The sequence below is a fragment of the Mytilus edulis genome, chromosome 2 (assembly GCF_963676685.1).
Source record: "Mytilus edulis chromosome 2, xbMytEdul2.2, whole genome shotgun sequence".
NCBI classification, from domain to species: domain Eukaryota; kingdom Metazoa; phylum Mollusca; class Bivalvia; order Mytilida; family Mytilidae; genus Mytilus; species Mytilus edulis.
Window position 1 is genome coordinate 107797610 of NC_092345.1, and position 26921 is coordinate 107824530.

The following is a 26921-nucleotide window of genomic DNA, read 5'->3' on the forward strand; positions in this document are numbered from 1 at the left end:
CAGACTCATTTCTGTCTTCAAATTATTTTTCATTTAGCCGCAGTCTTTTGACTGATAGCAGATTCTTTGTTTTTAAATGTTTTCTTAAATGTTTTTTCAACATTCTTATATCAAGTGCGGTCCAACACTTGGGGTTTCGCCTGGCATCTGGCAAACGGACACAGGTTTCTAAAAGTAGTTTTTCCTGGACGGAAACATTTAGATATTAGTAGTAGATATTTGAAGTTATTATGATTGCCAAAATTTGTTATGTGTATTGATGTGACATGTTTGTACATATTTGTTTAATAAAATTCGGCAGCTCAGAATATACACAAGCAGCAAGCTAGTCGACAAGCATACGTTTGTGTTTTAGTTATCTATTGGTAGAAGTGTTACTATGTTAGGAACATAAGTTATAGAAAAGACTAAGAATTCGTCTTTCAATAGCACCTCATAAGAATAGCAAGTATGTCTCTCAATTGAAATGAGAAAAGTAATAAAGACGATATTACACAAAATCAACTGCGAATAATTCAAAACATTTAATTTGTGATGAAAAACTGCCTGTACAAAAGAGAACAACGACCCTATAGATCAAAACTAGGGAACCATGCGATGAACACAATTCAATAAATGTATAGTATTTAGGTACGAAATGATATCGAGAAGAGACAAGTAGACCAATTAACCCACACCTTTTTATATTATGAATATGTAGTATTATTGGTCACATAATTGTTTAAACTGAGTTTTTTTTTGTGAAACATTTTAGTTAAATGTTGCAGAAAGGTAAAATTGATTTTAAAAGTATTAGTTTCAATTAAAAGTAACATGCATATACAAAATTATACCCTTTATAATTCATTAGATGTATATTCTACTTGGTAATTTACGTAACATCAACTCAAGTATGACATAGCTATTCAAATTTCAAAAAGTAGTGTCTTCCTGATTATGTATTAGTAGATAAAAATTTTGAAAAGGACATTTTTAAAGACAATCGAAGGTAAACATTGAACTTTTCATTTCCTCAATGACTAATACAAAAGTAAATTTGTGTTAAATATTTCCTCAATAGTAAACTGTGATTGCAGGATGACATTAAACGTGATAACATTTATGATGCTGGTAATTGGAATAAACTGTTTCAATATAGATACAAACAATGTAGTCAATATTCTCGGGCCAGAAGGGACACATTTTGGATATTCTGCTGTAATGTTTAGCAATGAGGATAGTCAGAAATGGTCAGTATATCTAATACTATAATATTAGGTTATATATATATATATATGACTTCATATAACATTAAAAGGAAATTAACAGAAAACTAAACAGCATACAATTGAGGTAGGCAGATCATGTTTCTAACAATAAAACAAATATGAGGAAGGCTAATATTTTTGTTTTCGTTTTGAAAGATATAATTCTCGAGTCTAAACGCAACGTACAAATCAGACTTTCCCCTGACCATTTAAAGGAAAGTTTTAGAGTTGAAGATTATTTCCTATGTGTAAATAAGATTAAAAAGTGTGCTTGTGTTTAAGTAACTTTCATTTAAAAGATATTTTTTTAATGTTTTCAAACTAGATACACGTTATAATTATTTTATTGATCGTGAATCAGTGTGAACGACTACTACTAATGATTTCACCTTGATTTATAACGCTACATTGTCAAATCATAAACAAAATATTACTGCTTTGTCAACTTAGGTAGTTATCAAAGGTACCAGGATTATAATTTAATACGTCAGGTCCGCGTTTCGTCTACATAAGACTCACCAGTGAAGCTCAGATCAAATTAGAACAATTTCACTGATTTGTCCACTCATAACAATAAAAATGATTTGTCCAATTAGCAAAAATATCACTGATTTGTCCACTCAGAACAATATCACTGATTTCCCCCCTCAGAACAACAAAATTGATTTGTCCACTCAAAAGAATAAAACTAATTTGTCCAAGAAAAAATAAGTGTTGGATCAAAATCATGTTTTATTCAGATCAGAAACATTGGACGAATTCGTTCATTTGTTACATAAAGAGCATGCAAAACATTAGTATGCTCTCTTGTAACCTCTGGTTTAGATTATGGGAACACATTATTGACTCCAAGCAACATTATCCAAAGATTACAACGAGTCCTAAACACACCAGCTAGGGTCATAACAAGGAAGAGGAAGTACGACCACATTACATCAATCCTCGTAACGTATCGATGCCTATATAAACTTCTTGTGTATGTTTTAAAGACTTTGCGAGGCGGCATCGGTTTATCTACAAGAACTCGTTCATGTATACAAACTAATACAAGCACCATAGATCTGAAAATGACATGTTATTAACAACGTCATGTGTGAAAACTAAAACATATGTAGAAAATAGAATCGACAAAGCGGCAGCAGTTCTATGGAATGATTTGCCAACTGATATACGGAACTTTTCATAGTTTATATAATTTTTCTATATTATTGTAAATCTTTAAGCATTTAATTTTGAATTGTTAACTTACTTTTATTGGCAATTCTTTAATTTTAAAACAAGATTTTTTAAAAATGTTTTCTTTCTTTTATTGGTACGGTTGTAATATCTCCTTAATTTTAACATTCCCATTTAAATAAATTCTATGATTTATTAGTAAATTTAATAATATAGTTCTATATGCAATATTTTTTAAAATCTGTTTGTTTAAGGATTTTATAATATGGTCTTTTTTATTTTATTGTTAATACTTATATATGTGATAGGATATCTGTTGTAAAGCGTGAAGGGGAATTTTAATATTATATAAAGCACTGTTATAAATTCTTTATAATAGTAACAATAAAACCGATTTGTATCCTCAGAACAAAAGACAGTGCTGCTTTGTCTACTCAGACAAAATTAAGCTTGTTTGTCCACTCAGAAAAAAAAGCTTGTTTGTCCACTCAGAAAAAATAAAACTGATGTGTCCACTGATAATAACTAAGCGTATTTGTCTACTCAGAAAAAAACCTACTTATACTGATTTGTCCAATCATAACAATAGACTGATTTGGCTACACAGAAAAATAAAACTGAATTGTCCAATCAGAACACACATACTGATCTTTACACTCTTTATTGTTTAGTGTTGATAACAGTAGGTCGTATACTCAGGTCAGATGTTAAGGTGTCGTCATCAGACCATCTTGACGTTATCAGAGAGATCCTCATCTTACAAGCTGGTCTGTGTTTATAATATTTTACACGCTCTATTAAAACTGGAATACAAAAGAGGAAGGAAATGGGGAATGTGTCAAAGAGACAACAACCACACCAAAGAGTAAAACAGAAGCCGAAGTTCATCAATGGGTCTTCATCGTCTTCATCAGAGCGAGAAAAAGCCGCATCCGAAGATGGACTTCCGCTGGCCACTAAACAAACATGTGTTCTAGTCTAGTTCAGTGAAAACGGACGTTATAGTAAACATATGAAATAAATAAAATAAAAAATAAAAAAACAATGAAAACTATTAACCATTATACTGACAATATTTTATGTCCCAGATTACACTTATTCCTATTCAATGCTCTGGTACATTCAACAGTTTATTTCCTTCTTCTTGAGAAATACTTATACGCATCGTTTATCATGTCAAGTTTATTTATGTATTGAAGTTAAACGATGTCCTATATTTACTTACCATGCTTACGCTCACGTTATTTTGACTGTAGTGAATAATTGTATCATTTGTAATCGTACCATATCTCATTTTTATTTGTAAAGACCGATAAAAGAAGTTAATATGTTTCTCAGACTACAATATGAATAAGTACACATTTAAGAGATTTAGTGTCCGAGAAAAAAACCCTGCCCAAACACATCTTGTTCAATACAGAACTATAAGTACAGATATAATGTAGGACAATAAATGTTCATAACTGTATAGCAATAATTTTACATATTAAGTTTTAAAAAAAAATCAATTACAAAATTAAAATTATGAAAGATATTCAAATGTCTTATTACGATTAAATTGCTAATCTTTTATACTTATACTTAGTTTTTATTAATAAAAATCAATCGGTAACATGGATCTTTTATATATTTACAAACTCACAGTAAACAATTCGATGTAATATCCCTTATATGGTTTTAAGTATTTTGTGATAACAAAATTGTTCATATAGTAATATACCAAAAATTCATATATATTTGATTACTTTCATTGAAATTGTCAGTTCAGGAAACACAATACTATCCCCAAAGTAACGACACTTGTGTTGAATTCTTTTTCAAAGAAGTTGAATAACATATGGGGTATATGTGAATGAAAAGCAATTGAGTTGAATAGTATAAGAAGTATATGAGAATACTCCTGAGTTGAATAATAAATGGGGTATGTGTGAATGAGAATAAAACTGAGTTTTATAACAAATGGGGTAACATGTGAACGAGTTAAAAAACATTACGACATAAATTTAAATGATTCATAGCTCTTATTGGGGTATATGTAAAAGTATAAATGACTTTACGTATTAATATAAATCACAGTTAAAGTTAAACTGACATGGCCTTACCAAGAGAGACAAAAAGATAAACAAAACAAAACGTAGAAAAGTAACAACACCTCAAACCTATGATTTAATTGGATATAAACCGCTATTTTTATACGTGTGCATGTAAAACAAATTGCTTTGTAGAAGGGTCTAAATACAGCACATATATATATAAAACGGCAGTTCCTGTGTATTATAGTCCAGACGCTCTCTGCTTTAACATCAAAATGACCTCCACAGACTGCTGATTGTCACATAACCGAATATACATAAACAACATTAATAATATAGATAGCAACCTCGTGTAATGAACTTTTCGTTGTCAGGCTATATATAGTTATTTATCGTTTTAACCTGTACAAGAATGATTGTTTTGCGGATAATTCAACGAAATATTTCATCTTTTTTCACTTTCAATATTAACATTCCTTTCCTTTTGAAGGCTGAACACGACTATAAAATGCGTATAACCAATCTTTATCTAATCGATTAAATTAAAGGTCACATTTATACGGATTAAATGCGGTCGGAATGTTCACTTTTATTTTTCTATATTTCGAAGCTAATGACCCTTTGATGAGAGACTTTCCGTTTTGCATTTCCTTTTAGTTCGATAATTTAGTTATTTTAATTTTTAATAACAATGATTAAAAAAACCCAACATTTACATGATTTCTTTTTCTATCCTAAAGGCACTCTTATCAATATATATATATATATATAAACGAGTCTAAATTGAAAACTACGTTCAAACCTATGATTGCGTTGGATACAAACCGCAATTTTTATACGTGTGCATGTAAAACAAATTTCGTTGTAGAAGAGTCTAAAAACAGCACAAACAACATTTTCTAAAAGACCAAAAAAGTGAAAAAGTATATTTAAACAAAACGCATTTGACTAACAGGTCGAACAACTGATGTTCTTTAACCCTGCTGACTGCCATTGACGATTGCCAAATAAAATTGATCACAAGATGTAACAAAATGGATCTTAATATAAATTTAATACTAAACAGAAAAAAAATTTAACTTGTGGCCACGATGAAACATTATGCCACAAACATCCGGTGTCAATATTTGTTTAGTACACCAGATCCGGATTTCGACAATAAATGTCTCTTCAGTGATGTTAGGGATCGAAACGGTATTTGGAAGGCCATATAAAAAGTACCCTCATTTTAGAAAAAAAGTACCCTCAATTTTAGATAGACTCTTGAATTTTAAGAGTCAATATAGGATGAACAAATCATATAAACTGGAGGGAAAATATGATACAAGCCCAAACGAAAAATATAAACGAGTCTAAATTGAAAACTACGTTCAAACGTATGATTGTTTTGGATAAAAACCGCAATTTTTATACGTGTGCATGTAAAACAAATTTCGTTAGAGAAGGGTCTAAAAACAGCACAAACAACATTTTCTAAAAGACCTAAAAAGTGAAAAGTATATTTAAACAAAACGCATTTGACTAACAGGTCGAACAACTGATGTTCTTTAACCCTGCTGACTGCCATTGGCGATTGCAAAATAAATATTATCACAAGATGTAACAAAATGGATCTTAATATAAATTTTATACTAAACAGAAAAAAATTTAACTTGTGGCCACGATATTATGCCACAAACATACGGTGTCAATATATTTTTTTAGTACACCAGATCCGGATTTCGACAATAAATGTTTCTTCAGTGATGTACGGGATATGTAAGTACGTCTGAGTCAGTGACAACTCTACAACAGAATTATCCATCGGATCACCAGCAATGATGGTGTAAATGGCTGTGTACATTATGTATATACAACTCGTCTAAACATCAACCCAACAATGTTAGATCTGTAAATTTGCTTTAACAAATTTTTTGTTCTTCCCTCACTGGCATTCGAACCCATGCTACTGAGATATCGTGACACCAAATCGCCTGCACTATATCCAGTGCGCTAGACCACACGACCACATTGGCTTCACAAAAATAAAGCTTTCGGTGGCCATGTGTTACCTTTCCTCGTCAGTTTTAATCTAGCGTCGTAATACAGTACGTGATATATAAGGCATGGAGATGTTATTGTTACAGATCAGCTCAATTATCTATAGTAAAGGATCCTACAAATTAATGCAAGAAACAGTCATAGATGATAATTATATTATAAGTACGTCTGAGTCAGTGACAACTCTACAACAGATTTATCCATCAGATCACCAGCAATGATGGTGATGCATGGCTGTGTACATTATGTATATACAACTCGTGTAAACATCAACCAAACAATGTTAGATCTGCAAATTTGCTTTCGCAAAATTTTTGTCCATTCTCTCGCTGGGATTCGAACCCATGCTACTGAGATATCGTGACACCAAATCGCCTGCACTGTATCCGGTGCGTAAGACCACACGACCACCTTGGCTTCACAATAATAAAGCTTTCGGTGGCCGTGTGTTACCTTTTCTTGTCAGTTTTAATCTAGCGTCGTAATACAGTACATGATATATAAGGCATGGAGATGTTAATGTTGCAGATCAGCTCAATTATATATAGTAAAGAATCCTACAAATTAATGCAAGATACAGTCACAGAAAAGAATTATATTATAAGTACGTCTGAGTAAGTGACACCTCTACAACAGATTTATCCATCGGATCACCAGCAATGATGGTGATGCATGGCTGTGTACATTATGTATATACAACTCGTCTAAACATCAACTCAACAATGTTAGATCTGTAAATTTGCTTTCGCAAATTTTTTGTTCTTCCCTCGCTGGGATTCGAACCCATACTACTGAGATATTGTGACACCAAAGCGCCTGCACTGTATCCAGTGCGCTAGACCACACAACCACATTGGCTTCACAATAATAAAGCTTTCGATAGCCGTTTGTTACTGTTCCACGTCAGTTTTAATCTAGCGTCTAATACAGTACATGATATATAAGACATGGATATGTTATTGTTACAGATCAGCTCAATTATCTAAAGTAGAGAATAATACAAATTAATGCAAGATACAGTCACAGAAAATAATTATGTTATAAGTACGTCTGAGTCAATGAAAACTCTACAACAGATTTATCCATCGGATCACCAGCAATGATGGTGATACATGGCTGTGTACATTATGTTTATACAACTCGTCTAAACATCAACCCAACAATCTAAGATCTGTAAATTTGCTTTCACAAATTTTTTGTTCTTCCCTCAGTGGCATTCGAACCCATGCTACTGAGATATCGTGACACCAAATCGCCTGCACTGTATCCAGTGCGCTAGACCCCACGACCACATTGGCTTCACAAAAATAAAGCTTTCGGTGGCCGTGTGTTACCTTTCCTCGTCAGTTTTAATCTAGCGTCGTAATACAGTACGTGATATATAAGACATGGATATGTTATTGTTACAGATCAGCTCAATTATCTATAGTAAACAATCCTACAAATTAATGCAAGATACAGTCATAGAACATAATTATATTATAAGTACGTCTGAGTCAGTGACAACTCTACAACAGATTTATCCATCAGATCACCAGCAATGATGGTGATGCATGGCTGTGTACATTATGTATATACAACTCGTGTAAACATCAACCAAACAATGTTAGATCTGCAAATTTGCTTCCGCAAATTTTTTGTCCATTCTCTCGCTGGGATTCGAACCCATGCTACTGAGATATCGTGACACCAAATCGCCTTCACTGTATCCGGTGCGCTAGACCACACGTCCACCTTGGCTTCACAATAATAAAGCTTTCGGTGGCGGTGTATTACCTTTCCTCGTCAGTTTTAATCTAGGTTGTAATACAGTACATGATATATAAGGCATGGATATGTTATTGTTACAGATCAGCTTAATTATCTATAGTAAAGGATCCTACAAATTAATGCAAGATACAGTCACAGAAAATAATTATATTATGAATACGTCTGAGTCAGTGACAACTCTACAACAGATTTATCCATCGGATCACCAGCAATGATGGTGTAAATGGCTGTGTACATTATGTATATACAACTCGTCTAAACATCAACCCAACAATGTTAGATCTGTAAATTTGCTTTCGCAAATTTTTTGTTCTACTCTCGCTGGGATTCGAACCCATGCTACTGAGATATCGTGACACCAAATCGCCTGCACTGTATCCGGTGCGTAAGACCACAAGACCACCTTTGCTTCACAATAATAAAGCTTTGAGTGGCCGTGTGTTACCTTTCCTTGTCAGTTTTAATCTAGCGTTGTAATACAGTACATGATATATAAGGCATTGAGATGTTAATGTTGCAGATCAGCTCAATTATCTTTAGTAAAGAACCCTACAAATTAATGCAAGATACAGTCACAGAAAAGAATTATATTATAAGTACGTCTGAGTAAGTGACACCTCTACAACAAATTTATCCATCGGATCACCAGCAATGATGGTGATGCATGGCTGTATACATTATGTATATACAACTCGTCTAAACATCAACTCAACAATGTTAGATCTGTAAATTTGCTTTCGCAAATTTTTTGTTCTTCCCTCGCTTGGATTCGAACCCATGCTACTGAGATATCTCGACATCAAATCGCCTGCACTGTGTTTGGTGCGCTAGACCACACGACCACATTGGCTTCACAATAATAAAGCTTTCGGTGGCCGTGTGTTACCTTTCCTCGTCAGTTTTAATCTAGCGTCTAATACAGTACATGATATATAAGGCATGGAGATGTTATCGTTACAGATCTGCTCAATTATATATAGTTAAGGATCCTACAAATTAATGCAAGATACAGTCACAGAAAATAATTATATTATAAGTACGTCTGAGTCAGTGACAATATATATATTGACAAGAGTGCATATATATATATCATTTTTTAGTAACTACTAACAAAAACACTAGATCGTTTGGACATGCTTTGATCTAAAAAGCTCTTGACTTTTAACTTGATAACATTGTTTTCTTTGGAGATTCCGTATATCGTCGTCAAGCAATTCTAGGACTAACTGTGAATTATTTATCGCGGACCTGTTTCGGTATTGTTATAAGTTACAGTTTTTGACTAAAATCAGCAAAGAACCATCGAAAAACATCAGATACAAAATTGAAATATTACTTTTAGATATTGAGATGATATATTGGCTCTCAATAATGACGACTTAATTATGTACACTAAAGAGATTTATCCTTTTGAAGTAGCATTGAATAAAGTAAATACTAACAATGAACACTGACCTTTTCTTGATCTTGTTATCTATATCATAAGCGGGAAGCTTAATACCAAATTTATGATAAAAGATGGACCAAAGATTCCAGAGGGACAGCCAAACTCATACATCGAAAATAAACTGACAACGCCATGGCTTAAAATGAAAAAAACCCATAAAACAACAGACAAACAATAGTACACATGACACAACATAGAAAACTAAAGAATAAGCAACACGAATCCCAGTGCTGATTTTCCATTTCTTATGTTAATTATCGATCTTATGGTGTTTTTATAATTTCATAGTTTCCCTACTGATTTTTTTTATATTCTTACTTGCATCATTACAGGGTTGTGGTTGGAGCCATAAAGGCAAACTTTACAAACAACCAAAACATAAAGACACCAGGCAATATATTTAAGTGTAAACTTAACTTCACTCAATCCACACAAGACACGTGTGAACCAATGGACATCACAACTAATGGTAAGTAAGTAAATCTCATACCGGACGTGAGTGTGAACCAATGAACTACAGAATTAACAACACAATACACGTGCGAATCAATGAACATTAGAACTAATGGTAAGTAAATAAATCTCATACCGGACGTGAGCGTTAACCAATAAACTACAAAATTAACCACACAAGACACGTGAGAACCAATGAACATTAGAACTAATGGTAAGTAAGTAAATCTCATTCCGGACGTGAGATAGTGGAACAATGAAATCAGAACTAACGGTAGGTAAAAAATCAACCAGGACGTTAGTGTGGACCAATGAACATCAAAACTAACAGTAGGTAAAAATCAACCATGACTTTATTGTGAACCAATGAACATTATAACCAATGGTAAGTTAGTAAAATCTCATTTCGGACGTGAGAGTGTGGACCAATGAACATGAGAACTAACGGGAGGTACAGATCAACCAGGACGTTAGTTTGGACCAATGAACATTGAGGGGGGATAGGACCTTTATCGGGACTCCGGGATCGGGTGTTTTTATGCTCGGGATTTCGGGATTGACCCTTTCGGGATCCGGGAATTCTTTTCTTCTGATTTCGGGACGTCGGGATTTACTTTATTTAATTTCGGGATTTCGGGATTTCGTGTTTTTAAGCCCAGGTTTTCTGGATCAAGACCCCTCCTATCCCCCCTCAACATTAGAACTAATGGTAAGTAAGTAAATCTTATTCCGGATGTTAATGTAAGTGAAACCAATAAACAGAACTAACAGTAGGTTAAAATCAATCAGGACGTGAGTGTGGACCAATGAACATCAGAACTAATGGTAAGTAAGTAAATCTAATACTATGCGTGAGTGTGAGTGAAACTAATGAACAGTAGAACTGACAATAGTTAAAAATTAATAAGGACGTGAGTGTGAACCAATGAACATCAGAACTAATCGAATGACAATAATGTTTTTAAGGCCAAACGCAAGTTCTCTAAATGAAAATAATTTCCCAGCTATAAACCACATTTAAAACTTCAAAAGTGTGAGTGAAACATAATGAATGGTTTTAGAAAAAGTCATAGAGCAGTCTGGCAACTTTTCATTTTTTGTTTCATGGTTTATAAAGGAAGTATTTAAGTCATTATATCCGTCACCTAGTGGATTTTAAATTTCCTAATAGATTGATATCTTTAAAAAATAATATTCAATTACTTCCTATAAACGATTTATTTATTTAAGCGTTTCTTCTATTTAATTTGTATGAGACTTATAACCCGTGACATTATTTATGAAATGTAGTTGTAAACAGGAATAAGTGGTTAGAGATCTTTTCAATGAAAAAAAGTGATTAATCATAAGTTATATTCATTGTCTTCTCCTTTTATCAACTTAGATGATTTTACACATATCAAACAGAATGAATTGTATCCTCAAAATCTTTATTATTTTGTTTTGTTAGTGCACAGTTGTTCGAAAAGAGAAGAAAAGAAACAAAGTGATATAAAACATTTATAATTTCGTAGAGTTTTACTGGGAAAACTTGTCTAAACATTGGAAAGTAAATTTCTTATCAATAATGTCTTGGTTCATCAAGGGGTAAACATGTATAACACAGTCACCGAACTCGTGGTAAATTAAAAAAAAAATGCAAGTTAATAAAAACTGACATGATGAAACGTTATCAACTTATTGATTTTATGCCATCAAAATATATGCTTAACAGATAATGTAAGATGGCCAGACCTCCCTGGGTACGAGGAAGATGAAGAATTACTTGGAGCTTCAATGGCTATTTTTGATGACACCATAATTGTAAGTAAATAACACTTGTTTGGCTTCATAACTATTTTGATATGAGTGTCACTGTTGAGTCTTTTGTAGACGAAACGCGCGCCGACGTATTAAATTATAATCCTAGTACCTTTGCTAACTTTTTTCATGTTTCTCAACTCTTAGTTTTCTGCGTAAAGATTTGAAGACAAGTGTTTAGATGTCAGCTTTTTTATGGCGTTGTTTTTTGATTGAGGAGTACATTATCTTAAGGAAATTACATTCACTTTACCTCGACTGGCTCTTTTATTTTATTTGATATAAATATACCACAATCACCCAAGGTTGTAAATAGCATAAACTAAAAACCTAAACATATGTTATACTCAGGCGTATCGAAATATTAGCCTGGTACTTTAGATAAGTATTAACAACACTGGATCGATACCATTGCTGGTGGATGTTAGTCTAGTATGTTTCGTCCCCGAGGGTATCACAAGTTCAGTAGTAAGCACATAGGTGTTGACACGATTATAAATTAAAAGGTAATTTATTATAAACTATAATTGTGTGTGACGCAGCAAAAGTATGAATTATTGGAAATACATTTGGATTTTCTTATCCGAGGCATAGATTACCTTAACCGTAATTGACACAACGTTTTGGAATTTCGGGTCCTTAGTGCTCTTCAGCTTTGCTATCTAGATCGAAGCGTCATTGCTGAGTCTTATTAGACGAAACGCGTGTTTAATGAATACGATACGATTCATTATTTCTCATTAAACAAGAATTACATAGATAAAGAGAACATACATAAATATAACTATAATATACAATTATTACATGCATTTGTGAACAATACAATGAAATTAACTTGGAGAACTGACTTCCACAATAATAACTTTAATAAATTTACATAGTTTTTCTTATATTATAATATTCAATGAGTTAAACGGCTGATCAAATGTATTGATATTAGGGTTGACCTACAATATTTCGGTAAACATTTTTTCTTTTCAACTTAAATGTTGCACAATTTACGACGTAGTGGTACTTGTCATCAATATTGCTTGAGTCAGAGAGACGGCAGAGTTTTTGCTCAACATATTTTGACACCCATTTATCAACAAACTGTGCATTTCATATATTGGACATACCAGAATTATCAAAAATATTTTTAATATTTGATATCCACTTAGTTACTATTCCGTTATCATTATAATATAAAAATATATTTATATAATGTAAAAAAAAATATGGCGTATCGAATTATAAGCCTGGTACATTTGATAACTAATTATTCATTGTGCTATACTTTTATCAAAACCCAATTCACTTATGACTTCTTCAAGAGTCACACTATTCTTCCTTTATTGGTTTAAATTCTGATATTTTAAGGTTGATTGCAATAGTATTTACATTGATTAAAACAGACTTTTCAACCATTGCAACTTCTTCTAATCTTACATAATCTTGAAAAGAATTTTACATAGAAAAGAGGATAAAATCTCTAGTTGCAAATGCATTGAGACACAGCAGACGATTCAATCATTATGATGTTCTTTCACTAAACAATTCAAAATTTGGTGACTATGTGGAACGCATCTATCCAATCGAACTAGAGATAAAGGATACTACATATACAGTTATGTCGGCTTCATATCTTGACTTACATCTAGAAATTGACAATGAGGGTCGGTTGAAAACAAAACTTTACGACAAAAGAGATGATTTCAGCTTTCCAATTGTGAACTTTCCATTTCTAAGTAGCAACATTCCAGCAGCACCTGCATACGGGGTATATATCTCCCAATTGATACGATATTCCCGTGCTTGCATTTCCTATCATGATTTTCTTGATAGAGGTTTACTGCTCACAAGGAAGCTATTAAACCAAGAGTTCCAAATGGTGAAGTTGAAATCATCCCTTCGTAAATTTTACGGACGCCATCACGAGTTGGTTGACCGTTATGGAATAACTGTTTCACAAATGATATCGGATATGTTCCTTACGTCGTAACTACAATCCCCTTCCCTTTCATGAATATGACCTACCGAATTAGACTATTTACCGGATTTGTAATCACATAAGCAACACGACGGGTGCCACATGTGGAGCAGGATCTGCTTACCCTTCCGGAGCACCTGAGATCACCCCTAGTTTGGGGTGGGGTTCGTGTTGTTTATTCTTTAGTTTTCTATGTTGTGTCGTGTGTACTATTGTTTTTCTGTTTGTCTTTTTCATTTTTAGCCATGGCGTTGTCAGTTTGTTTTGGATTTGATTATGAGTTTGACTGTCCCTTTGGTATCTTTCGTCCCTCTTTTATCTAGCAACAAGGGCTAACAGGATACCTAAATATTCTTTATAAAGCACAAAGGTGTCAGTATTCACCTCAAAAACTAACAAAACCTTTGAATAGACTTATTAAGACGGGATATAGTTACGATACTTTTGTCAGGTCATTAAAGATTGCATATTTTGGCGTTAATATTGATTCACTTATAGGTTCTTTGCATCGGAACTAAACACATTTATTCTAAAACCAGTTGTTGGCATGACACGGGTTATGTTCTTCTCATATATGTTATGATGGTATGATACTAAACCCCTAACGGGAAGGATTGTGCCTGATGTTCATATGATGAAATCATAATCTTTCAGTCAGTTTAATTGAAGTCTGGAGCTGGCATGTCAGTTAACTGCTAGTAGTCTGTTGTTATTTATGTATTATTGTCATTTTGTTTATTTTCTTTGGTTACATCTTCTGACATCAGACTCGGACTTCTCTTGAACTGAATTTTAATGTGCGTTTACTTTTCTACATTGGCTAGAGGTATAGGGGAGGGTTGAGATCTCACAAACATGTTTAACCCCGCTGCATTTTTGCGCCTATCCCAAGTCAGGAGCCTCTGGCCTTTGTTAGTCTTGTATTATTTTAATTTTAGTTTCTTGTGTACAATTTGGAAATTAGTATGGCGTTCATTATCACTGAACTAGTATATATGTGTTTAGGGGCCAGCTAAAGGACGCCCCCGGGTGCGGGAATTTTTCGCTACATTGAAGACCTGTTGGTGACCTTCTGCTGTTGTTTTTTTTCTATGGTCGGGTTGTTGTCTCTTTGGCACATTCCCCATTTCCATTCTCAATTTTATACTAAATAACATATTTTACATTATGTGGTGACATTGGAATTGCGATATATGCCTTAAATTTAATGATAAGAATCTCAAATGCATGTCAATGTATAATTCATTATGTATAACCAGTCAGTGGCATTATGTAAACAGTTAACTTTCAAAATTACGTATGCAAATTATATTGAAAACGAGGCTCTATTAGATATTGCTTATATACTATTAGGTTATTTGTTTTTACCATTCATATAGATGTCCTTACATACAGATTTTACTAGCATAAAAAAATTGTTTAAGACATTATTTTTCATATTAGGTATACAAATGATCATCACGAAACCATTATTGCCTTTTAGACAAATTTACACTTAATATTAACTCTTCTAGGTCAAATATTGGTCTTTTCATTTGGAACTATGATGATTGATTTTAATTTGCCTAGCGTCCAGTGTAAAATATTCAATGCATATTCAGGGCGAGAATAGATTAAAAATATATACAATAGTTAGGTCCTGTAATAGATATCATCCGGGGTGAGGATCGGGAAAATTTTGACTACCTCTGGAAAATAAGAGTATATTAGATAGGGAGAAATAAATAAACTCATCATAGATACCAGGATTAAAATTTTATATATACGCCAGACGTGCGTTTCGTCTACAAAAGACCCATCAGTGACGCTCGAATCAAAAATGAATAAAAGGGCAAAGTTGAAGTTGAAGAGCATTGAGGATCAAACATTCCTAAAAGTTTTGCCAAATACAATTAAGGTAATCTATTTCTGAGGTAGAAAAACCTTAGTATTTCAAAAATTCAAAGTTTTGTTAACAGTTAATTTATTATAATGAACATATCACTGATAACTCAAGTCAACACAGAAGTGCAGACTACTTGCAACAGGTCGCTTACGGACCCTCAGAAATTTGTTGTAAGGATTGTTTCTCTACACGAGGCAGCGTAATTAACGTCTATTTTACATTTACCGGACACACCTGCGTACTTGTACATTCTGTCTTGTTTTGTGCGATAATCTATTATTGTACTTCTTAAAACTAATGTAATATATTTGTTTACTTTTTTAAGACTTGTGCTCCTCTCTGGAAGAATATGATACCTCTGAGAAGTTCCGGGTTTGTCCATCCTATTGGAAGGTGCTTCAACATAGATAGAAATTTGCAGTCGTATACAACGAAACAGTTTAAAAACAACTTCTTCAAAATCACAAAAAAATATCCACAACAATTAGATTACATACTTGCTCAGATAGGACTATCTATATCTAACAAAAAGGTAACGAAATAAAGCTATTTCAAACTATTATAACATTCGAATTTTGCCTTGGATAAAATCAGAGCAAGTCTTTCAATAAGTCTTTTGGTTTGAAGTGAGAAATACTTGTGTTAAAAAGTAAAATTTAAAAATAAAGTACTATTTAAATTTTTTCAACTCTACAATAAGACAATATCATGTATACAACTGAAAAGGAGGAGTTTTTCAAGGTTGTCTTCACATTTTTGTTCTTAAAAAACTTAAACAGTCAACAATAAAACTATTTTTAAGCCATAGCATAACGATGCTCGCGTTAAATTGAAGTAATAAAGCACCTGCGATCACCCCAAGTTTTTGTCGGGGTTCGTGTTGCTTAGTCTTAGGTTTCTATGTTGTGTCTTTTGTACTATTATTTGTCTGTTTTTGTTATTGTTATTTTTAGCAATGGCGTTGTCAGTTTATTTTTCGATTAATGAGTTTGACTGTCCCTCTGGTATCTTTCGCCCCTTTTTTAAAGGATGTATTTTATAAGTGACTATGCAGTATAGGCTTTGCTCACGGCATAGGCTTTGTTCATTGATGAAGGCCATAGGGTGTTATCTTCTGTGTCATTTGGTCATTATGAAGAGTTGTCTCATTGGCAATCATACCACATCTTCTCTTTTATATGTATCATAAAGAAAATTTTCTTACAAAAATCCATGTTTTAAATTTTTTCACTGAGTTATAACCTTTTGTTTTAAAGGCAATTATAATTATGACGTTACTAATCTAAGCTTTTGAGATAAATAAAGACAGGGATACAGGACTGCTTTTATTATTGTTGCACAACATGGAATAATACATCAAATAATTTAAAAAAAAAAATGCTTCAGTAAGTATTCGGTAAACATAGTGTTTTTAAACAATATATATGTATAGTTTAGTATGACGTCCATTATCACTGAACTAATGTACATATTTGTTTAGGGGCCAGCTGAAGAACGCTTCCAGATGCGGGAGTTTCTCGCTTCATTTAAGATCCCATTGGTGGCTTTCGGCTTTTGTCTGCTCTTTGGTCGGGTAGTTGTCTCTTTGGCAAATTCCCCATTTCCATTTCAATTTTATCATAGGTTTGAATGAAGTTTTCAATTTAGCCTATTTTAGAGGTTGTGTGAATCAGATGTGGATACTTAAAAATCCCAAGATCTTTTAGAGTACATACAATCTAACTCTCTTTCATCTTGTAATAGTATTAAAACATTTGACTTTTCTACACTTTATACAAGTATTCCACATTCTAAACTTAAAGACAAATTGAAAGAGTTGGTATTGCTTTGTTTCATTAAAAAAGAATGGAACAACGACGAAACCTTGTTTTAGGAAGGGACAAATCCTACTTTGTAAAGGATCACTCTGATTCAAACAAAAAATTCTCTGAAACTGACATTATCAAGATGCTTGATTTCTTGATTGACAACATATTTGTTACGTTCGGAGGACGTGTTTTTCAACAGACTATCGGCATTCCAATGGGAACCAATTGTGTCCCTCTTCTTGCTGACTTGTTTCTTTATTTTTATGAGGCTGACTTCATACAGGAACTTCTTAGGAAGAAAGACAAGAAGTTATCAATATCCTTTAACTCTACTTTCCGCTATATAGATGATGTTCTTTCACTAAATAATTTAAAATTAAGTGACTATGTCGAACGCATCTATCTCATTGAACTAGAGATAAAGGATACAAGAGATACAGTTAAGTCGGCCTCATATCTTGACTTTCATCTAGAAATTGACAATGAGGGTCGATTGAATACATAATTTTACGACAAAAGAGATGATTTCAGCTTTCTAATTGTGAACTTTCCATTTCTAAGTAGCAACATTCCAACAGCATCTGCATACGGTGTATATAGCTCCCAATTGATACGATATTCCCGTGCTTGCATTTCCTATTATGATTTTCTTGACAGAGGGTGGTTGTTTACAAGGAAGCTATTAAATCAAGAGTTCCAAATGGTGAAGTTGAATTCATCTTTTCGTAAATTTCACGGACGCCATCACGAGTTGGTTGACCGTTATGGAATAACCGGTTCACAAATGATATCGGATATGTTCCTTACGTTGTAACTACAATCCCCTTCCTTTTCATAAATGTGACCTACCAAATTAGACTATTTACCTGATTTATTATCTCACAACCAACACGACGGGTGCCACATGTGGAGCAGGATCTGCTTACCCTTCCGGAGCACCTGAGATCACCCCTAGTGTTTGGTGGGGTTTGTGTTGTTAATTCTTATGTTTTCTATGTTGTGTCATGTGTACTATTGTTTGTCTGTTTGTCCTTTTTATTGTTAGCCATGGCGTTGTCAGTTTATTTTATGAGTTTGACTGTCCCTCTGGTATCTTTCGTCCTTCTTTTAATATGGCCTTTAAAAACTGACCAATCGCCTCAATTAACTACAATGCAGTGTTGGCTACTACGAGTTGACTACCACTTAAAACACGTGGAATTAGTGGGGAAACTGTCAACTAATATAGTGTCTAGGACTCTCAAAATAAATGTGTTTGTTCTGCAAATATGTTTTTTTGTAAAATATAAAACATAATTCTCAATTTGCATGCTCCGATAACTTTTTTTTATTGTTTACGGCAATTTATGAGCTCTTTTAAACCTGTATTATGTCATTCCAAAAACATTTCTGCCTCGAAAAACATAAAAACTGGCAATGAAACACTTCTATCTGTACTGGATGTGTAAACTTTTTCATCAGGACCTGAACTAAAAGTAAGAGCATAACAATAGTCAGTATGCTAAAAACAAGTGTTATTAAAGCGGGACGTAAATAGCTTAACATACTTTGTATAGTATCATCCATCGATAATGTCCGTCTGTTGCTAATTTTATCCCAAAATATACCTCAGAGGTATTCTTATCGTTCGGCTGCTGTCCTATTGACGTATGCGCAATATCTTCAATTGTTTAAATCCTCCGGATCATAGTGGGTTTCATATTACCTATAAGTTTTTTTTCTAAAACGTGCCTTGTATATAGAAATAAGAAGATGAGGTATGAGTGCCAAACGAGACATTTTTCCATCCAAGACACAATCTTGTAAAGTAAGCAATTTCAGGTTCAATGCTGAAAAGTAAGCTATAAAAAGACCAAAAAGAACATACATGTATAAAACAATATAAAAAAAACCAACAAAAATCAACAACGGCTTTCTTTAATATACAAAAGAAGAAGAAATGTATCCAATAAATAAAAGAAATATAACAGTTTTATTTCCAACGCTGCAATTTTCACAAAATATATCAATGCTACCACCCTGTCGCACATAAAATGGATAACATCATTCATGGTTTTAATAATGTTTTAAATGTACGAGTCCTTTAAAAAAATCCAATGTCTCCATTAGAAAAAAAATCGACCTTTGCAAAAACGAAAAACAAAATGAAACTACAGTTGCTGCTTCACTACCTTCAGAACACAATGAGCAGTTTGAAAGTCTCAAATACAGAAATATATCAAAAATCAATTATACCTGTATTTATTAAGCAGTTTCAATTTTATCGTACATCACGTCTTTTGTTATGTTAATTTCAATTACATAAAATTTCTGGTCGAGTGATCATTTACCACGTGCGATTTGTTAAAGGGATGTATAGTTCATTCATAAAAAAAAATGGATTAATGATTTTGATTCCAAATAAGGATTAATTTCAAAAATATGGTGAGTAAATATTTGTTTATAATATGAACCTGTTGATCGGGTTGTTGTCGCTTTGACACATTCCCCATCTCCTTTCTCAATTTTACATTTTTTCCCTCGATTTAAATTACTTTTTAATCATAAAAGAAGGTACAATATCATAAAATAAATTTTGTGAAATCTTAGAAAGTTAAGTAATCTCTTCAGATCTTTAACAAACTCTAAGTCTTCGCCTTTTTACGAACACAAAATCCATAGGATCCTATTTTTTCTTTAACTATCTATAGCTACCAGCTATACAAAAGTTGCTGAACCCCATGACTATTACCACCGGCTATTATCGACGGCTTACTTTACACTAGTAAGTTTGTCTGATGAGTAATGTATTTTTCACTGTTGTTTCGCTGCTGTCTGGTGGACGAATACCTGAAATTTCCGTGGCATCATCAACATATTCATGGCTGTACATCGGATAATTCAAACACTTGTTTCTTCGCATAGAAACAACTTTTCTGTAATCTGAGCATGGAACGAATACTTTAAATCACGAACTATAGAATTTGATACAAAAAATGAAAAACTAAGCGATCTTGGTAATCCCGCATTGCATAAAAAATGTGTTGTATTTCAGTAAATAACACACCTGTTTGGTAGATTGTAAACACGTAGTAGTCCATCATGCATTGTTACTCATTTAGTGGGTTGGTAAAAAAATATATAAAAACAAATTGCGTCACACCCAAATAAACAATAACATGTGCGAGGACACAAGTATGCTAATTCATGCATTTCAGTATAAGGTAGTGTTCCCGACCAGTGAACGTTAAGGTAAAAAAGATAATGCAAGCCAATAGTGTACCAAACGCTCTCGATCAGTAAGGATGCAAAAATCTAAAGAATATATGATTGCAAAGTCTTCATTTCTGAAAGCTTTGGTAAAAAAAGTAAAAACCTTTATATACCCTATTATAAACGCTAGTTGTATAATACGTATGAGCTGCTGTGCTTCAGTAATATGTTCTATGTTTAAGTATTTGTAGTTCTTTTTGAAAAAGTGGTGATCTTCCCATCGCGTATTTTATATTTTATTTGATGGTTTCCTCTGATTCGCTGTATTGAATATTTATGTTTTATCTAACAGTATGAAGATAATTCAATGTTAGACATACTAATAGGAGCTCCAGGTTTCTTTGCAGATAAAGGTTTGTTTCATACTTATAGACACATACACAATTGTTTTTTTTTTTATCGAAATCAATTGTTATGTTATAATTTTCCTTTCAATAATAGTATATGCGCTTGTATAATAATGCCGTACACAAATAAAAGGCAAAAGAAGGATACTGCCGTTGAAATGCCATCAATCGATTGAGAGAAGACAAATCCGTGTTATATATTGAAGGCAAAGGAAACACATCAACTATAAGAGACTAAAAAAGCACAGAACGACAGAACAGAATAACAAACAGTTATTTCTGAAACAAATCTGCTATTTTTTTTACCACTGTTGATTGACTGTAAGTCCCTCTGAATATAATCAGAAACAGGACAAACATTTTCTTTAATTATCAGATCATAAATTATGAAAGCACTTTGGTTTACAAACTTTTATATTAGACATTATATATCTAAACACTAACATTTGAATCTTAATCTGAAGTAAAGTTCGATTCGACTGATATTTACATGATCGAGTCATTACCAAGTTACGTATAATTGTATCATTACACCAGTGTTTTGAAATACCTTTGTGGAAGACCAGATGAAAGATAATCAATTATAGAAATGTATTCACTATCATTAATAAGCTCTTTGGTGTAAGAATCATAAAAGTACTGTGGATTTATTTATATTCGTGGTTAGCAAGTTTTGTGAATGAAGGCAAACTTACATGTTCGAGGATACTTAAGTTCGTTGTTTTTCAAGGTCATTAAATAAGCCTTCACAATTTTGTCATTCATTGAACATTTAATCTCGTTGCTCAAGTGAATCCACGAAATCTACGAAAGTTGGCATTCAACGAATAATAATGAATCCACAGTATTGTAAGAATTTATAGCGAGATGTGTTTTTGTTTATTACTGAAAGGGTTGTAAATATGTTTGAACTGCAACTAATAAAAACACAATATGATACCAACAGGTGGCTTTTTAAAATATACTGGTAAAACGACGGATAACTTTTTTGATAGCTTCACTCAATTTGAATTTGCTGAAAAAACAGTAAAGGACGGTCTAAAGCATGGCAGCTTAATGGGTAAGACATCATTGCATCAATACTTTCTCACTAGTAATCATGAGAAACTCTAAAAATGATGAAATGCTTCGAGCAAAGACACATGACCAATAATTGGAAAAAAACACCACCTACAAACTGCCTTCATCTGGAGAAGATACATGTAATATAAACACCACCTACAAACTGCCTTCATCTGGAGAAGATACATGTAATATAAACACCACCTACAAACTGCCTTCATCTGGAGAAGATACATGTAATATAAACACCACCTACAAACTGCCTTCATCTGGAGAAGATACATGTAATATAAACACCACCTACAAACTGCCTTCATCTGGTGAAGATACATGTAATATAAACACCACCTATACACTGCCTTCATCTGGAGAAGATACATGTAATATAAACACGAACGTTTCGTTTTCAAAATTACAAGAAAGTATTACAATAAAAGAATTAAAACAAGACATAATAAATTTCATGCGTCTGACGCGCTTTTCTCAGATGATATATTTGGTGTGTCCCAGGTTTTTAATAATAGTAAATACTATGTTGTTGCTACCTAATATCATACGTACAAATGTATATACATGTTATCCACAAACCATGGGAGGAATAGAATATCAAGAATAGTGTACAAAAATACTCTGAATGATTCTTAACCTATGCAAAAAAAGTTAGAATTAATCAAATCACTGATTGTATTTTTTTTGTAGTCTAGGATCATTAGAAAGATTTAAGATATAATTCTTCATAGTCATCATTGAATTATTTATATTCTTATAGGAAAATCTGGAACTTTTGTACTTCGAAGCGAACCTATAACACACTTTCGAAAGGCGCCATTTTTATTTGATGAAGACAACACATATAGAAAATGAACAGTTTCATGATAAAAAAAAATAGCAGATACCTGTTAACTTACTTTAGAATAATTTTATTTAATGTCAAAGCAAGCAATACCAACACAAATGTCCATTTTGAACTCCAGTGTTATCTTAAATACATTTGACGTCATATATAAGTGGCATGGTTTTATACAATCAACACTGCAATCATATAACTGCCGTAGTGTGCAAACATGCACACATGATCGTTTTACACCAGGTTATACAACTTACTGTGTATATATCAAACTATTGTGAAATCATTTAAAAGATTTATCTTTTTATCCTAGGTTACTCTGTCAGCACAGGCAATCTTTCAGATTCGGATGGAAATTGTACACGAGCTATTGTATTAGGAGCCCCACACACTATATTGGATAGTGGAATAGTAGGAGCAGTAAGTTGCCTTCATTTGTTATCTTTACAACCCGATTATTCAGAAGTTCAGTCTTCTCCATCCGATTCTGATTCAGGGTGATATAACTACTACTTTTAATTTCCGTTCAGTTTTTAAATACAGTTGAGGCTTTAAAAAAAAAAGGAAATGTACCAAAGAATCGATGTACAATTCAATTTGGGTAGCGAGGCAAAGAATTGTAACACTTACAATCACTCCCAAACGGCAACACAAGCAACACTAAATTTGTGATACATTTAAACACTCAATTATGTACGAATTACGAACGACATCTAATTAAAAAACAAACCATTGGAATGGCGACAATATCCGACTGGAGTCGCACAAAAACATCCGAATGTCGATACACATAAACAACCGAAGCAAAAAATATTCTTCTGTTTTAGTTTATAACCCGGATTTGTTTTATTAAATCGATTTATGACTTTTTGAACACCGGCACGCTATTGTTTCCTTTATTTAATTATTTGTGTGTACTCATAATATTATTATATACGATCGTAACGTATAAATGGGAAGCTGATAATTGTAAGCTACATTTTTTTTGTATTCATGTTTGAAATCACGTTTATGCTATAAAAGGCAATGTTATGACAATATTTGTCCTTTTGATTTAAACATTTTTCGTAAGTAGAAACAGTGACTGTATTATACGTTCAACTAATATCATATCTTACATATATTTATATTTGCTTACTATCCATTTTGACAGCGGCAAAATGTCTTGTTATAGGTTTTTGTTTTTTGTTTAAAACTTACTGACAAGAAGTTATATTTGAAGAAACAGTTTGCAGGTCGAAAGGTATGTTTTGGCTTATACACTATTTACAATTGGTTTAAATGTTTCTATTTAGTTTATACACTATGGACAGTATAATTTAAATGTGTAGTATGTGTCGCCAGATATTCTATCCCATATGACTATATAAGTTCATAAGTGCCCACAGATATATTTTCTGTAAATATATATAGAATGATAGTTACAAATAGTATGAATAGTATTCTTAGAAATAACAATTATAAACGACAATAACGTGGATAATTTATAGATTGGACAAGTATTTCTGGTTTCTGAAAATTTAAGACGAATATAACAGTACTTGCGTCCACTTTTCATCAGCAGGCATAGATTACCTTAGTTGTATTTGGCACAACATTTTGGAATGTTTGGTCCTCAATGCTCTTTAATAATTTCCTACTTGTTTGGTTTTATATATATTTTGATTTGAGCGTCACACTGATGAGTCTTATGTAGACATGTAGACGAAACGCGCGTCTGGCGTATCAAGTTTAAGATTGCTACCTTTTATAACTATATTCATCACAGTGCAAATACAAATATATGCAAAATTGCAGTTCCGACGTAACGTAGTCAATGGATAAACCTTAAACGTGTAAAATACTACCAAAATATTGGCAGATTATATCACTAGTACTGTCGTTTCATTATTGGTCATGTTAACCCAAGTTTTCCTTGATTTAATGGAAACTACGGATTTATTTGTTCCACAAAGTACCATGTTTAGATAGGCTTGTATGCAGACCTGTTTAAAACCGCGAAATCCAATGTTCACGAAAATATAATGTCTTCTTTACCTTCGAAAATAAATGAGTGCGTTATGGTTTTTTTCTTGTACCAGTCTGGAAGTGGATTTGGGAGTTCTATTGTCTTTGACGATATAAATGGTGATGGAATAGATGATTTACTTATCGGAGCACCTCTTCAATATAATAACGACGTAATAGATTCAGGCGTTGTCTACATATACAATGGGGATACAGATGTAAGTAGATTTAAAGGTTGGAACAAAAGTATCATAGTTTTAGCATCGACTTTTCACAAATACAGTATCAATCATATTTCCTATCAGTACAGCAGCGCTACATATTAGGTTGTCGACACGTGAGAATGAATAGACAATCGGTGTCTTCTTCCAAATTGTAAAAAATAACGTATAAAACATTGGGACAGCAGATCTGTTTCGTTGTTTAAAAGCTTACGAATAACAAACATTATAATGACGTATTTTGAAACAACGTATGACTTGTTACCTATTTTTTTTAATCATTGTTACTCGACTATAATGATATTTACTGTCTTGAAAGGCATGGTTAATGATATTTGGAAGGGAATTACCTCTTTGTGATCCCGTTTTATAAAATGTAAAATTGAGAATGGAAATGGGGAATGTGTCAAAGAGACAACAACCCGACCATAGAGCAGACAACAGCAGAATGTCACAAACAGGTCTTCAATGCAGCAAGAAATTCCCACACCCGGAGGCGTCCATCAACTGGCCCCTAAACAAATGTATTCAGAGATAATGAACGCCATACTAAACTCCTAATTGTACACAAGAAATGTACATGTTGTGTTAACCAAAGATAGCCAAATCTGTCTATGTATGATATTTCTTTACATATGAACAGTCAAATGTACTACTCAAAGAGAGTGGACAAAAGTTGCAAGGAATGTCAAAATGGGGACGATTTGGTACAGCACTACAGTGTATAGGAGACGTAAATAAAGATGGTTATAAGGGTACGTATACACAGTAGATCACTGCATTGTAGCGCTGATACAGATTCAAATGAATATAATGTTGTGTGCTTCAAAATGTCAGTTATTTGGTACAGGACTGTAGTGTATCAGAGATATAATCAATGACACATATGAGAATACATAAGTCAGAATTTGGATGGTTTAATACAGTCCTGCAGATAATCAGAAATCTAAACAAGGACACAAATAAGGGAACCTTAGACAAAAAGATAGCAATTTGGTACAGCATAGCAGTTTACCAGCAGATTAACAGAGATGAATTGAAGTGTATTCATGTCAGAATGGGGACGATTCATACAGCACAGAAAGATATAGATATAAATAAAGTTGGATAAAAGGGTACCACGGGTAGTTAATTAAGAAAGGGAACTTTTAAATTCAGTCTTAGTTTACTGTAAAGACAAAGGGGCGGAAGATACCATAGTGTCATTCACACTCATAAGTCGAAAATAAACATTAAAATAAAATGAAGTCTTAGATGCCTGATTTTTTGTATTAGTTGTAAGTGGCTTTGAACTAGCTGTCAGTAACTGTGAGTACTCTCACATCAGTACTTTGTGGTGTTGGGAAATACCACTACCCTGCACCATCTACTCTGTTTTTTTGTAAGATGTATTTCTATTTTTTCCATATGATGAGTAGAACCTTTTCTACTGTTTTTTTTTATAGTTCGTTCATATGTTGTACTGTAACACCACTGTCCAAGGTTAAGGGAGGATTGGGATCCCGCTAAAATATTTAACCTTGCCACATTCTGTATTAATGGGCCTGTTTCAAGTAA

The 26921-nt window shown here is 33.0% G+C and overlaps 1 protein-coding gene across 2 annotated transcripts in view; it reads left to right on the top strand.

Annotated features, from left to right (window-relative positions):
• Positions 1–940: 940 nt before the first annotated feature.
• The window catches only part of LOC139513898 (integrin alpha-4-like), a 44708-nt gene continuing 18727 nt past the window's right edge, over positions 941–26921 (top strand). Inside the window, exons 1-10 of one of the 2 annotated variants that reach the window (XM_071302843.1) lie at positions 941–1229; positions 10046–10182; positions 11881–11969; positions 16146–16352; positions 21173–21233; positions 22174–22287; positions 23450–23556; positions 24311–24379; positions 25218–25361; positions 26008–26119. In XM_071302843.1, the coding sequence (XP_071158944.1) occupies positions 1078–1229; positions 10046–10182; positions 11881–11969; positions 16146–16352; positions 21173–21233; positions 22174–22287; positions 23450–23556; positions 24311–24379; positions 25218–25361; positions 26008–26119 (1192 nt within the window). In that variant the 5' untranslated portion in view covers positions 941–1077. Of the gene's footprint in view, positions 1230–10045; positions 10183–10957; positions 10992–11880; positions 11970–16145; positions 16353–21172; positions 21234–22173; positions 22288–23449; positions 23557–24310; positions 24380–25217; positions 25362–26007; positions 26120–26921 lie in introns of those variants that run through there. The other variant, XM_071302844.1, reaches the window with a different exon arrangement.